The 17,369-nt window shown below is 47.6% G+C and overlaps 1 protein-coding gene across 33 annotated transcripts in view; it reads left to right on the top strand.

The window, feature by feature from the left end:
* CACNA1C (calcium voltage-gated channel subunit alpha1 C) overlaps nucleotides 1-17,369 on the top strand; it is a gene marked incomplete at its 5' end in the record, with an annotated part of 660,607 nt that overhangs the window by 554,341 nt on the left and 88,897 nt on the right. For 17 of the 33 annotated variants that reach the window (XM_084878732.1, XM_084878733.1, XM_084878726.1 and 14 more), the window contains 8 exons: nucleotides 644-851; nucleotides 1,809-1,929; nucleotides 3,421-3,535; nucleotides 4,286-4,406; nucleotides 4,712-4,781; nucleotides 9,859-9,991; nucleotides 13,305-13,434; nucleotides 14,635-14,694. In XM_084878732.1, coding sequence (XP_084734858.1) covers nucleotides 644-851; nucleotides 1,809-1,929; nucleotides 3,421-3,535; nucleotides 4,286-4,406; nucleotides 4,712-4,781; nucleotides 9,859-9,991; nucleotides 13,305-13,434; nucleotides 14,635-14,694 — 958 coding nt within the window. Of the gene's footprint in view, nucleotides 1-643; nucleotides 852-1,808; nucleotides 1,930-3,420; nucleotides 3,536-4,276; nucleotides 4,407-4,711; nucleotides 4,782-9,858; nucleotides 9,992-13,304; nucleotides 13,435-14,634; nucleotides 14,695-14,834; nucleotides 14,895-17,369 lie in introns of all 33 variants that reach the window. The other 16 variants (XM_084878730.1, XM_084878746.1, XM_084878741.1 and 13 more) reach the window with 3 other exon arrangements.

The raw sequence follows: 17,369 nt of genomic DNA, 5'->3' as shown, positions 1-17,369 counted from the left end.
AGCCTCAAATTGCAGCTATCGAATCAGGATCTTCAGAAGAGAGGCTTTAAAAAAACAAAACACACTTATTTGGGCAGGGTACTCTTGGGAACTGCTAAGTGACGCCCCCTCTCTTACCTGTGGGTGACCTAACTCTTGCCTCTGCTGGACAGCTGCTGAGGGGAGCATTCCTGGGGGGTGGAAAGTGTTTTTTCTATTTAAAATCCCCAGTGGTAACAATACCAGTATAACTACCCTTTTCACCTGTGCACCAGCCACTATACTGGAAGCTTTTTATTTCTTAATATCTCATGTAATCCTCCCAATAACTTTCTGAAGTGTGGGTTATTCTCTCTATTTCCTCAGCGGGAGGCAGAAGGACAGGAGATTAAGTGGCTTGTCCAAAGGCACACACAGCTAGCAGCAGCAGAACTAGGTCAGAACTCCGTCTCTTCTCCATTACACGTCACCAATCCTGGAACCTTGAATCAACTAGCTGCATATTCCAAGTGGGAGCTTGCCAGCCCAATTCTGAACACCACACCAAGAAAGCGGAAATGAGGAGGGAGCTGAAACTTACCTTAAACTCCAGCGGGTGTGTGAATGAGGAAAGAAGTCCAGGAAAGCACAGGAGAAGGGTGTTGATTTCTCATTTGGTCCTCAGGTACTGGAACTCCTTAAGCAACCTGGTGGCATCCTTGCTGAACTCCGTGCGCTCCATCGCCTCCCTGCTCCTACTGCTCTTCCTCTTCATCATCATCTTCTCCCTGCTGGGGATGCAGCTCTTTGGAGGAAAGTTCAACTTTGATGAGATGCAGACTCGGAGGAGCACGTTTGATAACTTTCCCCAGTCCCTCCTCACCGTGTTTCAGGTATGGACTCTCCTCTGCTGGGCTTATGACCTGAGGTGGGAGGCGGGGGTGGGGGTAATCGAGTGGTGGGGGAAGTGGGGAGCAGGAAGAGGAGCCTGGCAAGGTTGGGGGAAGCTTCACTCTTGTACGGGCAGCCAAAGCCAGCTAGATCAGCCACAGAGGGTCCATGCCAGGGGAACCTTGAGTTCCTTCTATAGTTTCCCCCACCTGCAGGCCCCCATGGAATGTCCCTGTTGGGTGAACCATTGAAAAAAGATCTAATTGAGAGGTTTAAAAACTTTTCCTAGCCTTGAGAACCTTTATTCAAATAGATTCTATATGAAGTCCAAAATATAAACAAATAAAAGCAGACTACTCTGTTGTGAGAGGGAAGGATGGAGCTCTGTCTGTCTATCCACCATAGTTGCCCCAGAAATATATAGCTAGCCTATCAAATTTGTGCTTTCATAGATATTTTGGTTTAGGGCAAATCTAAGGTAGCACTTGTTTAAGTTTAAAAGTAGGTTGATTTACATATAAAAATTAATAACAATGTGGATGTTGCCAAAATCTTAAAGCTTGGACCCAGGTGACTAATGTTTGGAGAGAACTGGGTTGTGTGTTATTCTCCCAATGGACGACCTTCATATTTGTAAAGGGGCCCTTGATGCCTGAACCCAAGGAATGGCTAGCGGTGGCCATACCATGCACCATATGTGGGCAGTGGGAGGTGCTTTGACCAGGAAGCCCTGTGGATCACTTCTCAAATAATAGTGTGCCGGTGGCCATGCACTTTGAGGTCAGGGTCAGCCTGCCAGGTCCAGCTCAGTGGCCCAGGGAGGAGAGCTGGGGCAGGAGGGCCAGAGGTGGAAGGAGATTTCAGGCGTTCTTGTTAGCAGAGCGGGACAGGGCAGGGGAGTTTGGGGTTTGCTGTTGGTCTAACACTGTGTCCCTTATTGGTGGGAATGTGTCATTCAGATCCTGACCGGGGAGGACTGGAATTCGGTGATGTATGATGGGATCATGGCTTATGGCGGCCCCTCTTTTCCAGGGATGTTAGTCTGTATTTACTTCATCATCCTCTTCATCTGTGGAAACTGTATCCTTTGCTCCTGCCTCCCCATCCCTGCCACCCACCCTCCCTCAGCCTACAGCCCGATGTCAAATAGGTGTGCCCGCAGTCATGACTCAGGGTTGAAAACTGTAGTTGCCTGTCCACAGGGCCCCCAGACAAGTGGGGAAAGGCATCTTCTGGGGGAGAACGCAGTTCCCAGCCCAGACCTCCTTAGCTGGAGGAGGGGCTCGGTGGAAGGAGCCAGGAGCTGTGGCACAGGCGGGATGTAAGTTTATCTTCCTGTGCTGTTCTGCCCGTTTCCAGGAGGCATGTCCTCCTCCTCGTTCAGGTGAACAACATCCTCCCCTCTCACAACAGAACTCCCATGTGAGCCACCCAGGTGTGAGCGCCCTGGCTGCCCTGGCTGCCTGGCCTCGTGGAAATGGGAGGCTTTGTTGTCTGAACCTCGTCCTTGACATGACTGTCACCTCTCCCCCTGCCTTCTGGTCAATGCTCCGCCCTCTGAAGCCCCTTTCCCAGCCTTGTTCACAGAGAGAGTTGGACGCGCCTCACTAGGCAGGTCCACGGGCAGTATTTTAGGGTCTCACATGTGGGTACTCTTCTTTCCCCTGGTGGTAACCCTGTGAGGCTCTGTGCTGAGGTGGGCAGCCAAGTAGACCGGGGTCTAAGTCACAGCTGAATGTAATGCAGAAAGCATGGCCCTGGCCCCAAAGACAAGCTGGGTGACCGCTGCTGCTGATACACTGGGGTGATAAAGTGACAGTAACTGCTCCTCAATGGGTCCTTGTGAGGGTCAGTGGGGAAGGCCCAAGGGCAGGTACCCAGCAGCCTCTTGGACATACCCCCTGTCCCTGGTTGTGGTTTCCTGTGTGTGAAATGGTATGACTGTCATGCATGGAGCAGGAGGTCAGACTTAACAGACGTTAAGTCCCTGCTCAGCTATCCTTTCTTTGCTTCTACAGTTCTCTGACCCAGTGTTTCCATTCAAAGTTGGGGGTAGAGGGAGAAGACAAGGGCAAACAGCCACTCAGTCAAATTTGCTGAGCTCCACTGCACCCCTGAGGGCCTCTGTAGGGGCGGCTCACATTAAGAGTTGGCAGGGATATCAGACCACCTCCTCAGTGCCCAGCTGTAATGAACAGCTCTTAAGAGCCTTCTGCGTTGTTAGAAACAATGCTCTTCATAATGTCAATTACAGCCAGCCATCTCTGTGGGGAACCAGTGATGAGGCCCAGCAATTAAAGAGCGAGGCAGAGCACTGCCTTCCTCCCTCCCTGCTCTAGCCTGAAAGCCAGCCCACTCTCCATCCCTTAGAAAACTCCAGGTAGCTAGCAGCATGGTGGGAAGGCAAAGAGATGGAGGAGAGACACTCCTGAGCTCAGCACCCCTGGGTCACTGTTGAGCTCCCTCTGTGAGGAACTCTATCTCTGCATGTCCTGCATGCCCCCAGGCCCCCTGTGCCCACCAAAAAGCCCAAGGCCAAGGGTCATTTTCTTTAAGAATGGACACAAACAGATATCCTACTGAATGTGTTCTTGGCCATTGCTGTGGACAACCTGGCTGATGCTGAGAGCCTCACATCTGCCCAGAAGGAGGAAGAAGAAGAGAAGGAGAGAAAGAAGCTGGCCAGGTAACCCTCTAAGCTGCCCCAGGCCAAGGACCCCAGGGCCCAGTTCTGGAATGCCATTCCCATTGGAGGTAAAGAGAGGTGTGAGCATGGCCTCTGCTGGCCTGTGTCGCTCCCAGAAGGGCATTGGGCTTGGGACTTCCTAGAATAGGTTGGGCCTCTCCCCTAATTCCTAGGCATTGCTCCAAAGTGAGGACTAGCATGAGTCGCAGCCTCTGTGAAGGTGTTGCATTCCCCCAGCAGTGTGGAAAGTTGTGGTTTTCTCCTTGGAGAAAAGAGGTCATCTTAGGTGAGGGGAGCAAAGGATGAGAAGGAAGGAGGCAGCCACTCAGTGAGGAATTGCAACTCCAGGTGAAAAAGAGATTCCTCCTCACTGTTTTGAAGGCAAAATTGGCCCTCCATTGTCTTGTCATTGTCTAGATGGGACTGTCCTAGGCCAGAGATCTGCTGGGTACTGGGCCGAGTTCTCAGGAGCCAAGCCTGAATGAGTTCCCAGAATCTTTCTCTGATTTAGAAGGGGCCTGGGAAAGGCCAACTGAGTACAGGCAGCAACATGTGGCCAGCTGCCTGGATCTTGGGCCCAGCCCAGTAGCATTTGTGGAGTTGCACCTGCCTGTGTCGGGAGAAGGAAGATGGACACAGGCACAGGAATCTGCTCTCATTGTCCCCAACAGACCTCAGGGCAGTTCCCTACCCCTGTTCCCTGTCACTCCAGTAAACATCCTTTATGGTTTTCTCCTGCTGACCGGCCAGGACTGCCAGCCCAGAGAAGAAACAGGAGGTGGTGGAGAAGCCAGCAGTGGAGGAGACCAAGGAGGAGAAAATTGAGCTGAAATCCATTACAGCTGATGGAGAGTCCCCGCCCACCACCAAGGTGAGCACTGTTTCCTTCCAGGACCTGGGAGGGGAGGAACCGTCTCCCCAGGCCAGACACCCACAGAAAAGAGCAAGGAGGGAAAGAGATGGGTGGATAAGAGCAGTGAGGGTGGAGCAGGAGAGCAAGAATGTGAAGAGCAGGCAGAGTGAGTGAATCCCACCTCTGTTAATGTCTCTGGGGTCTGTGCAAAGTCATGAGGATATATATTTAAATCAACAACTCAGCCACTGATGCTAATGCAGCCTCTAAAAGTTGGGTCATGTTTGACTGGATTCTTCCTTCTCTCTCCCTTGGCTGCCTAGATCAATGTGGATGACTTCCAGCCCAATGAAAATGAGGACAAGGGTGTCTACCCCAACCCGGAAGCCACAGGTACTGTTCCCCTGCCTGCCACGGTGGGCGGGAGAGGAATGGAGGAGATCTAAATTCTAAAGCCATGTGAAAGTAACCATGTGTTAGGGGCCAATGGTTCCAGTCTTCCTCTACAGGAACCTTCTGCTGCTCAGTGTCTCCAGTCTGCGCTGAGCGTTACCCATGATCATCTGGGGGAAACACTGTTCCTGGTTTGCTCATAATAACAGTGTGAGACTGAGTAAATTAGGCTTGAGCAGTGCTGGCGTGTCGTTTGGAAGATGGATTATGTATACATTTAAGGTTTTATTATATCCTATGTTGTAAAATCATCATTAACATTATATAATCCATTAGTCTAACATATGTCGCAGCATCATGCACACTAAATAATAATAGTAAATTCCAAATCTGCCTTGTCCTTACTCAGGAGGCAGTGCTGAGTTCAAGGACAGCTGCCACCACAGATGTCCCACTTGTCACTTTGTAAACCGCTTTCAGGTCTCTTATTATGAAAAGAGCTAGTGCCACTCGGCCTTCTCATCTTCTGTCTGATCTGTCCATGGCAGGCAGGCTCCGCTGGGAGGCTTGGGATGTGAGAGTTCCTTCCGCCTCCCTCCAGGGTTCACCTCTCTGCCTCCTGCAACCCCACATCCTGTACCAGCCCTGGGTTTGCTTCCCGATTATTTCCACCAGCTTCAAGCTCGCACTCAATTCCACGCAATAAGGGACTGTTGATGTGACTGACATTTCCTGCTCTGTGTAGGCTAAGCTATATTTGGGTTGGTAGCCACCATAGGTGGTTCACAACCTTCTGCACTTACAAGCAGAGCTAGGTTTTCCTTTTGCTTTCCCTCCCCCGGTTCTCTGCCATGTTCTCTGCAAGGGCTCCAGCAGCCAAGTTGTCCCTGGGAGCAGGCTCCCTGCGGTCATTCCCTTCTCTCACCTCCCTCTACAGGGGAAATAGGGTGGCTCCGGGCTGGGAGGAGGGCAGGGAGGGTGTGTCCAGGTGCAGGCACTAAGCTTTTTGAAGTTTTTAAGCTCATCTGGGTGGAAACTATCACAGAATTTCAAAGACAGAGAATTATTGGCCAAATGCAATGGAAGGATTTTGTCTTAATCCTGCATGAATCAATAAACTTTGAAATGACATTGTTTTAGATAATTGGGGGAAATTGAACATGGACTGGGAACTAAACGATTTAAGTAGTTTTTGTTAGTCTTATTAGTATAACGATATCATTATAATTCTATAATGATATATAGAATGCTGAAGTGTTTATAGCTGGAGTCTGAAATATCTAGAGGTTTCTTTAAAATAATCCAATATTTTTTTAAAAATGGGAACAGAAGTAAATGAAACAAGATGGGAAAACTATCAATAGCTGTTGGAATTGTGTATGGAGGTCCACCATGCGAGGCTCTCTACTCATAGGATTATTATAAGGATGATGATTGTTATTAATGTTTAAGGAGAAAGACAATAATAAAACAAATCCCTCTGGGCCCTTAGGTGTCTGTCCCGCCTGCCTGAGCCTTCTGGAGGCCCTGCACACGGCCATTCTCCCTCAGGGCTGGGGCAGACACATACCTAGGACAATAACCACAAATTCCATTATCCTAAATAGACTCATGGCTGTTCTCTTCTTTGTTGCTCTAATGAAATAAGGATACTATTGTCCCCGCATCAGTCATCAAAGAAGTGTCTCTGTTGACCGGCTTTAAGGATTCTTGGAATGGTTTTGCTTTTAAACTGAAAAGCTATTTGCAACTGAACATCTGACTCCTAGGGATTCTTTAGATGTCTTTAGGATCTATTGTTTTTCCTGATCACATGTCCACCTTTCTCTACCCTGTTTTCTACCCAGGCCTTTGTTTCTTTGGGCCCCACACTTCTCCCACCTCTGGTCCATAATCGAGGCTGTCCTGCCTCAGCTGCTCCCCATCACCACTGCTCAGGCCCTGAAAGCAGCTCCTAAGCTTCACCCCAACCCCCTCCAAGGCTAACTCAGCTTCTCTTCCCAGCTCCTGCTCCCCCTTCCTGCCTGCGCAGCTCCTGGCTCCCTGAGTACCAGGTGCGGCCACACCCCCAATGTTTCCTCCAAGGTCACTTGACCTGTTTTCTCTGCTCTTGTTGGTGCCTCGTTCCTGCCTGCTTCTCCTCCAATCAGTTGTCCTCCCAACTGCTGTCTCTTCTGCTTTCACAGCTTTAGGGCAGCTGGCCCTGCTGTGTCCCCGGGGGAGGCAGCACTGGTGAGCGTCCTTGTGCCCCACTTTCCACCAGCCTTCCAGAGGGAAAGGTCAGAGCTGGAGGGCAATCCTACACGCTCCTCCCTCCTTGCTTCCTCCTGCTCACTTTGCCACCACCCCTCTCTGTAGGTTGCTCTGTTTACTTGTCCACGTTGCACCAAAGGTGTGCATGGAGACGCTGAGCAGGGCTGAACTGCAGCCTGCACTCTGCTGGCCATGGCCCCTGCCCTCTCGGGAACACCCAAAGGAGGGGCCTGTTCCTAATCCACAGAGCAGCCTCAGAGGCCAGAGGTGGCCAGTCAGTCCTTCCCTCTCAGTTTAATCTCCAGAGCTCACTGCGTGGTGTTAGCCTCCAAGCTTTATATGCACTCAATGTTAGAAATGTCTACTTGCCCAGGAAGAAAAGCATTATGCCAAGATTGTGCTTTTATGTAACTGTTTAATTTATTTGAGTGAACATACGCATGTTCTTAAGAGTCACTAAGGACTTTGAATTAATGAGTACAATGAAGAAGAAATGTGAAGGGCATCAGGGGATGTATAGTACAGGGCCAGATGCGGGGGTCATCGAATTGCTACAAGGGGTTTGAGGAGGAGAGCAGTGAGGTAGGGGGATGCCAGGGAAGCTCATGGGCAAGGGTGGCCTTGAATGGACTTTGAGTTCAGAGAATTGGAGAAGGAAGAAGTTATTTCAGGACCACTGTTCTCAACACACAAAGCTGGAGGGAACCTCAGAGATATTCGTTCACTAACTACTTAGCAAGCGCCTACTATGCGCCTGGCACTGTGGCAGGCACAGGATACTCCTGCTTTTCTGTGCTGACATTTCAGTGGGGATACTGACAATGTGCAAAAATACAAGCCAGCCAGCCAGGTGACATCAGATCCAGAGGCAGGGGCTGTGCTTGAGCAATGGGGCTGCTGCTTTGCTGTCAGGCCCATGAAGACCTCTTTTTGGAGGCAGCACATGGACTGAAGCCTGAAGAAATCATGGGAAAGCCTGAACCACACGTGTGGACATCATAGGGAAGAGCTGTCCAGGTGGAGGATCTGGCAAGTGCAGAATCTCTGAAGTGGAATGCGCTTTTCTGAGGAGGAGCCTGAAGGAGCCTGTGGCAGAGAGAACACAGGGGCCGGCCAGGTCAGAGCAGGTGCCGGACGAACCATTACAGGTGAAAGAGCACGCGGAATTCCTTAGGAGGAGCTTAGGAAAGCATAACACTAGTAAATATGTTTTTCTATAAATATAAATGATTAAGATAATCATTAAATTACCTGTTATCAAATTATCATGAATAAGAAAGTGTTGGGCTATTTGGAGCAAAAGTGAAAGGAAAACAAACAGCTAGGCAGAAACTTAAGATCCTTACTTTAATTTCACTTGCAAATATCATGATTTAGGTCAACTCTGATTTTATTTATTTTGCTTTCAAGTGTGATATTTTACCTTTCTTTTACATACCAGGTTCAGTATAAAAACTTCTACCCTTGGCCATACACATTTTTTCATTGTGTGCCTCTCTTCTGCTGAAAATATTCTAAGAAGAGAATCTGATTTATTTAATCTATATTCCACTGATCCTCAAAAAAAAACAACAATCTTGGGTCCAAAATGCTTCTTGTTTGATAAAGAGCCACACTGTGTGCCAGGCATTTTCCCTCTGTCTTCACTTTAAGCAGAGGAGAGCATGCAGGGCATGGCTGTCTCTCCAACCAGCTTGGTCTCCATCTGAGCTTCTTTTGCAAATTCTCCTTTTCTATAAAGCTAATGTTGATGTAGAAGTTTAATCACCAAAAAAATAAGAGTGCCCTGGCTGGTTAGTTGGAGAATTGTCCCATACACCAAAAGGTTGTGGGTTTGAGTCCCTGTCAGGGCATATATCTGGATTACAGGTTTGATCCCCAGTTGGCACATATGAGATGCAATCTATGGATGTTTATCTCTCACATTTATGTTTATTTTATACTTCCTTCCTCTCTCTCTCTAAAATCAGTAAAAACATATCTTCAAATGAGGATTAAAAAACAAAGAAATAAGGGCTACTCTATACCATCATGGTTTCTCTCTCCAATATTTTCAGCACAAAGGGAGATGGAACAGGTAGAAGGTGAAGGGATTAAGCAAAAGAAAAACATATTAATAGAAAAACATAGTCAGAAAAAAATAGAGCCAAGGCATTGACTGAAGGGTCCATGCTCTTAGCTCCCAACCCCCTTCTAAGCATGTACTAGACCTCTTCCATGGGTGGTGAGCTTGTAAGTCATTTGCTTTTGGTCCATCTTAAGTGTGGCCACTAGCTGGGAAGACAAAGGAATGTCTAGACTCTTGAATGAAGGGCCTATTGAGGTCAGCATTATTACCCCACTGTCTCTACAGTACATGATGTTTCATAGTTTCAGGAATAGGCAAAGTGTTGATTTTAAACTCTTGGAACCTGCAAGGATGAGGCTGTTTGCGGGGGATCCCACAAGCCAACTAAGCCATCCCCTTCCTTTACCTGGTAGTGCCCTCAGCTAACCTGGCCTCCTTTTCTAGAGCCTTACAACTAGGATGATCCACCATCCCAAAGTGCATGGGACTGAGGCGTTTCCTGGAATGTGGGAATTTCAGTTTAAAAACCAGTAGAGTTCTGGGGAAACCGGGTGCTGCCAGGAAAGTATCTCTAACCTAGATGAACTCCCGTGGTGCCCATGGGGAAAAAGCTGGGAGACTGTCTTGGTTGGTGCCTTATGTTTTCAGAAATGCAAATGATGCCTTAATTCTTGCCCGTAGGAAGGTATCCGGAAGTAGGCAGCGCAGTGGTGAAAGTAAATGGAGTTATTTTAGAAGGTGCTTTCTTTCTTTCAGGAGAGGAGGATGAGGAGGAGCCTGAGATGCCTGTGGGCCCACGGCCACGCCCACTCTCGGAGCTGCACCTGAAGGAAAAGGCGGAGCCCATGCCTGAAGCCAGTGCATTTTTCATCTTCAGCCCCAACAACAGGTGTGTGAGAGCAGTGGGGAAGGTGGACTCCCCTCCCTCCAGGCTCCAGGACCACCGCTCCCCACAGCTTGTGTGCAGAGAGGGACTGGTTTTGTCCCTCAGCATGTTAAATGTGCTGTTCCACTGAATAGAGTCAGCTGGCATTCCTACACTCATTGTCAGTAATCTGCCCCTTATTTCCTTTTAGGGAAAAGAGTTCTGGATTCCAAATCAGACCGCCTGTGTTTGTCACTTCATTTTTTAAACACATAAACTCTATTTCTAGTCTTTTGGTGATTATTCTTGGTAATTAGGAAATCTATTTAACTTAAACTCTAGAGCAAAACAAGATCTTTTTTTTTTTAAGACAAAGATTCTTTTTTTAAAAAATATATTTTATTGATTTTACACAGAGAGGAATTGAGAGGGACAGAGAGTTAAAAACATCGATGAGAGAGAATCATCAATCAGCTGCCTCTTGCACACCCCCCACTGGGGATGTGCCCGCAACCAAGGTACTTACCCTTGACCGGAATTGAATCCAGGACCGGAATCGAGTCCGCCGGCCGATGCTCTATCCACTGAGCCAAACTGGTCCCGGCGCAAAACAAGATCTTTAACTTTGTGCAAGATATCCTTAACTTCTTGCAAAATAAAAGGAAGTTTGATTATTTTAACTCCTCTCAACCCTTCCTGCCTTACATGTTATTGTTGATTAGTATTTAATCCTGACCTGTATTTTTAATCCAAGTTAGACATTATTGTCAATATCAGTATTATTATATAGACAGTATATGTTTGGATTTACATACAAACTTACCAACCCATCCTTCTGCAATCATTCTTTTTCTTCCTAAAGTACATTCTTTTCTTCTCTTTTTTTTAAATTGCACTTTTTTTTTTTTTACTTTTTAATTACAGTTGACATCCAATATTATATTATATATTATATCAATTTCAGGTGTCCTAACATACATTCTTTCGAAGTTCCTGTATGATAAATTCATTTGGCCTTTGTTTATCTATATAATTGCTTTCATTTTTTATACTGAAATTTGATACTTCTATTTTATTCTTTAAGTTTTCAGTTTTCATCCATGTATTTGGACATGTACACATGTTAGTTTTCATCAATCAGGTTTTTTTTAACTTATCTTTATTGTTGAAAGTGTTCCAGATGTCCCCTTTTTTCCCCATTGACCCCCTCCACCTCGTACCCATTCCCCCCAGGCCTTCACCACAGTATTGTCTGTGTCCATGAGTTATGCATATATGCATATAGTTCTTTGGTTAATCTCTTCCCACCCCCTTACCCCCCTTCCCTCTGAGATTCTGCAGCCTGTTCCATGCTTCTTTGTCTCTGGATCTATATTGTTCATTAGATTCCACATATGAGTGAGGTCATGTGATAATTGTCTTTTTCATTTCTTATTCTTAAAAATAGTTTTGCTATGTACACAATTTTAAGTTGACAGGTTTTGTCACTCAGCATGTTAGATGAATTATCCTATTGTATAATTAGCTGTTATTCCTAATTCCTACTATCATTTCTTTGTAGGTAATCTCCCCTTATTTCGAGCTGCTTTTACCATCTTTGGTTTGTTGCCTTAATGTGCAGATTTACTACTGTGTGTCTAGACATGGACTTTTTTCCATTTATCTTGCTTGGAGTATGTTATGCTTCTTAAGTCTATGGATTTATATTTTTCTTCAGTTCTTGAATGACATTGAAGATTAAAATAATAATTGCTAATTCTTGAAAAATTACAGCCATCATCTCTGAATATTGCCCCTCATCATTCTCTCTATTCTCTTTTCTGTTGCTCTAATGATCAGACGTATGTTAGACCTTCTCATCTGCCTACCCTATCTCTTAATGAGTCTTGCATACCTTTGATCTCCTTATCTCTATTTTGCTATCCTGGTAATTTTTTCAGCTGTATCTTCCAGTTTCTTAGTTCTCTCTTCAACTTTGTCTATGCTAAATTAGTTTTTATATTGACTATTATACTTTTTTATTTCAAGCAGTTCCATTTGTTGCTTGATTTTACAGATTCATTTATCTCTAACACTTACCTATCAATTTATTATCTTTGTGATCAAGTCCTTTATTTCATTAAATATTTCTAAGATAGTTGTCCTATATTTTGTTTCTGATATTTTTAATATTCAAAGTTTTTGGCAGGGGGGAGTCTAAATCATTTATTTATTTATTTATTGTGTTTTTTTCTGATTTTCCACTTATCTTGCATGTTTAATGATCCTTGATTATGATCTCAATAGTTCATATTAATTGGTGACCTTAATTACTATTGGGGCAGCTTTGTTCCAGAAACTCCTGGCTTGAAATGAAGTTTCCTGATAGCAGTGCTGCTACTGGCATCTCTCCTCAGGCAGCTCTGCCCTCCTGCCTTACCTATCACATGACCCCAGATTGGAGGGTTTGTTTGTTTGTTTGTTTGTTTGAAGGGGATGGTCATTGCAGGCTTCTCTGAACTTTCCTGAAACCAGAATTGTCTGGAAGAGCTTGTCCTTTCCAGCGTTTGGTGCTTCTGTAGCAGTAAGGTCTTTCAGAGCAGTTAGTCAACCACATACCAGGAGCAGAGGGCTGAGGCCTAGTTTTAATCCCTCATTTTACAGGTTACATTTCTGGGCAAAAGGCTTCTTCTTGGGTTTCATTGTTTTTATTTACCAAGTGCAAATGATGATATCCCCATATCACCTTTCTAAACCATCACAATAAGATAGAACACAAAACACCCTTGGCATTGGAAGCTTAGCATTTGTGGTACTATCAGTGTGAGCCCAGAGATCCATGTGTGTAGTAGTTCTTTGTAATTGTCCTGAGGCGTGGAATTGAATTATACGCCATGAAGCTATCATACAGAGTAAATCGCCTCAGTAGAGTGTAGGTTCAGCCATCAGCATCCACGTCTCTGGGTGGCTCTGTTGTTCCCTATACATAAAAATATGAAGTAGATCTCAAAATGGTTGTTGTTGTCTTTTAATAATGGGGAAAGAAGTCCCACAACAAAAATCAGTTGTCAAGGTCACAACAACATTGAAAATTTAGAAATTCACAGGGGTCTCAGATGTAACCCTATAAAACGTCAAAGCCTGCTATCAGTGAAAGAGCTTCAGAAGGCAGCGTTCTGGGTAGATGCCTCATGGCGGGGTGCCGGGGCTGCGGTCACCCAGTGCAGGAAGACTTCAGGCTGGAGAACCCACTCCCGCAACCGACGCGCACCTTCCGCACGCTGAAAGGCGCCGGGAGACCCAGGGAGCTGCTTTCCTTGCCTTCCTCACATGTGTCTCTTCTCTCCTCCCTATGCAGGTTTCGCCTCCAGTGCCACCGCATTGTCAATGACTCCATCTTCACCAACCTCATCCTCTTCTTCATCCTGCTCAGCAGCATCTCCCTGGCTGCGGAGGACCCGGTCCAGCACACCTCCTTCAGGAACCATGTATGCATTCCCGTTAGTTCTCCGCACCCCTTCCTCCCGGAATGTGACTGAGCCCACAGCTTCTGTCACTAACCTCATTGTCCAGTCAGGAGCCCAACTCCAAATCTCATAGTCAGATAAACAGTTCTTTCACGAGAGTAAGGCTTTTGTAAAAACCATATAAGGACCACAAGTAAGAAAACATGTACCCAGATACCTCAGGCTGGTTTGATGGGCAAAGGTGGGGACTTTCATTGCCTGTGGATGTCCCCAGGACACACTGGTTTCTTGTAAACTTAGTAAAAGGATATCCACTGATCCTGACTTGCTCTCGGGATACTCTGGCCAGTCCTGATCATTAGGGAGACAGGAGCACTGGCAGACAGCTGCCAATGATAAGACTGAGCTTGAATAAAAGAGAGTTTCTGTGGCCTCCTGTGGACTAGAAAACTAAACTTGGAGGCCCACTCAAGGCTCCGATGAACAACATTAAAATAAAAAAAAAGAAGAATTGCTGTATTCCGAAGCCTCAAAACAAGTCCCAACCAAGTGGACTTGAAGAGAGGCGCCTACCAATCTAAAGGCATTCCCTGCAAAGCACTTGGTGGTCCTGCTTGGTTCAGAGCATTTTTACTGAGACAGATACTGGCCCTCGCTCCGATCCTCGGAGATAGATTAAACGTGAAACCACCTGCCCCAGCCTGGGAGGCCTCCCATGGAGGGTGCACCCTCCTGTGCCCCAGAGGACACAGCTCCAGTGTAGGTTCCCACCAACATGGAAAGCTGGCCGAGCCACACCAATGTCAGTTAAGCATTTTGCATCTTCCTGCAAAAGCAAACAAGCAAACCCTATTTTCTGTCCTTTTGACAAGTCATTATCTCAGCAGACTGATGTGGGTTTGTAAGGATTGGATTAGTCAGAAAAACATCAAGATGCTGTAGGGATTTGGGGCCAGCCAAGGCCTGCCCTCAGCTCCCTTCACACATCAGGAGACTCCACCCAGAGCCACCAGCTGCCTGAGGCCAGCCCACTCCAGGGCCCAGTGCTGTGTGTGTGCCCTCAGCTAACTTGTTTCCCTTTGTCTCTGTGTGGAAAGGCTCACGTGGCGTCTGTCGTGGTTTTGAAGTGTGATTCCTTTTCTGGTGAACAGCAACTGACCTCTCCCCCGTCCTGCCTTCTCCCTTCCCTCCCCATTCCCACTGTTTCTCTTTGTTTTACAGATTCTGTTTTATTTTGATATTGTTTTTACTACCATTTTCACCATTGAAATTGCTCTGAAGGTAAAACCCGCCCCTCCCCCTGCTCCTCCTGTCCTCCTCCTGGGCACTAGCTCTCTGCCGCTGTCTGTCCCTAACACACGTGCACCTGTTGCTGTCCGTTCCCTCTCTGAGCCACTAATCTAATTATGCTTATTTTTCAGATCCTAGGCAATGCAGACTATGTCTTCACTAGTATCTTTACATTAGAAATTATCCTTAAGGTAATGCAACCTGAGAAATGCATTCTCTCTCTTTCTCTATCTCTGCCATGCCTGCCTCTTTCCTCTTGTTTCTTTTACTCTCAAGCCTGAAATCAGAAGCATTAGTGCCCCTGACATTGTGCTAGTGCTTTACTCAGGCTCAGAAGCCAGGAAAAAACCCACCCCTACTCCCACACCTGCCTCCTCTCAGCCTGGCATTTGGCTTCCAGTGTCACCTACGGGGGCTGTCCTGTTACCAGGTCTGGCCCTGTGCCCGCCAGCAGTGGCCCCTCACCCACACACCATCTGTGGGCAATTGATGACTGACCCTGCTTGGACCTCCTCCTGCCCAGAGGAGATGCCACACAAACTCCAGTGGTGGGGAAGTTTAGGGCCATGGCAGGGTCGCTTTGGCTACCTTCTTTGATGCCCATCTTCAGCTCCTCAGTACTGGCAGCAGACATGTGGGCCCAGCACAAGATTTGGGCCAGACTCCCCACTGAGTTCTGATTGACAGCTCTAGATTAGATTACTCCTGAGGCCTCCGTTACCTGCCAGAAAGCTTTGTGGCAGTGCCCCCTGCCCTGAGGAGGGAGAGTTGTACCGGAGAGCTAAGTGCAGGGGGTGAGAGCCAAGTGCTGAAAGAAGGGGGAGCACCCAGGCCCCAGGGCCCAGAGGTGAGGGCACAGGCTGTGGAGCCGCCAGCAGTTCCAGGATCAGGCAGCTCATCTGCAGAACCCACAGCCCGCCTCCCAGCAGCACTGGGATGAGGCACATCACTTCCAAGTTTTTTCTGATTATTTATATTCATACATAACTAATAGATTACTTATGTTTTATTTTATTCTGATTTCTAAGTTTACCCAGTATATTTCTGAGCCTCTAACCAATGCATTGCCACTCCAATTCATCCGGGACATAGGGGATTTCCTCTGACCCCAAACAGCCCCCCACCGAAGGGTCAGAGCCTCCGGAGCGTCTTTCTGGGATAGTCCCCTGGGATGCTTCTCCCACGGGGCCAGGCTCCCTTTCACCCTTCAGGGGCTGGTGCAAAGCAACGTCCAACCTGGCCCTGCGCGGGCAGCCCAGCCCCACTCTTCCTGGTGGAACTCCCACGTCCTGTTGGGAGTTGGGCAGTTTTCTGCCTTTTTTTTTTTTTTTTTTTTTTCTTTTTTCTTTTTTCCCCATCCAGACCCAGCTTCAGTCCCTGGTTCCATCTTACAATACTGTTTCTGGGGTTTTCTCTCTACTCAGCAGAGTGGATCTGCCAGGTCCCCGTTCTGAGGGTGGAGAAGGGGCCCGGGGGGTGCTGGCTGCACTCAAAGGGGTGCTGCAGAGCCCTCTTCCAGGAGGAGCTGATATTTTCAGCTCAGGGAGGCACTCAAACACCCCAAATCCTTTCCTGTGACAAGAAGTTCTCAGCGCCCCCTGCAGAGCCTCCCTGGGGTGTCAGTGGCACTGTTGTGCCTCAAACAGGAGTGAGAGCTCCCTGCACAGGCGATGTTATGGCAAGACCTTCCTTGTCTTCCCCTCTGCCTCTTCTACTCTCTACCCAGTGTGCTTCAAGATATAAACCCCAGCCCCAGCGCCCTTCCCTGCAATTCCTTCCACGGGCCTCTGCCTGGCTGAAGGCCTGGCGTCCTGCCACTGGCACAGACAATGACACTCATCAAGAGGGACATTTAGTCTCAGGAGCAGGTGAAGGACTGGGAAGGTTTGACCTTAAAGAGAAAAGGCTTGTAGGACATAACAGTTGGCCTGAACTATGCAAAGGCCTGTCACACAGAGGAGGGAAGAGCTGGAACCAGAACACATGAGCAGAAATTACAAAAGGTGAGACGCAGTTGGTAACTAGAATTGCTGGCTACAGAAGTGGTGGGTCGCCTGTGGCTGGACAGAGGGGCCTTCCTGCCCGTCCAGCTCAGAATCAGTGGTCCTGTGTCCCACTGCTTTTCTCTCCTCGGGCTGAAAATGCCCAGCAGTGGCTTTTCCCAAGCAATGGCTCTGACAAAACAGGAACCCAAATCAAAGGACAGAGCTGGCGCTCTGAGCCCAGAGGGAGCATGCTTTCCCCTGGATGCAGGTGCTCTGTTGGAGCTCAGAGCATCCTCACAATACCCAGCACCTTCTCTAAGAGGAGAGGGGGTGGCTGGGGAGGTGCTTGGCCTTCAGCAGGCACAGAGCACTTTGGTTAACATGAACCATGAGAGCCACCCAAGTCTGCTCTCTGGTCCCAAATCCTCACCGAGAGGGACAGTGAGCCCCTCCAGATGGTCAGCCTCCAGGGGATGTCTCCGACTCTATTCCCCCGCCACCTTTTATATAACCTGCCCACTTCAAGAAACTATTGCAGGACACAGGTGCCTGAATCCCCTGTGACTCCTGTGGCAAGAGATAAATGGAAAGAATTAGGTTGCAGGAGCTATTTTTGCTCACTCCCCCTGTGTTCGCTTGGAACCGCTCTGCCCTGGGCGTGCTCTGATCCAAAGGGATGAA

This window comes from Pipistrellus hanaki (genome assembly GCF_964339955.1).
Source record: "Pipistrellus hanaki genome assembly, chromosome: 3".
Taxonomy (NCBI): Eukaryota; Metazoa; Chordata; class Mammalia; order Chiroptera; family Vespertilionidae; genus Pipistrellus; species Pipistrellus hanaki.
The sequence above is the reverse complement of the archived record's forward strand: the minus strand, read 5'-3'. Positions and strand labels throughout refer to the sequence as shown.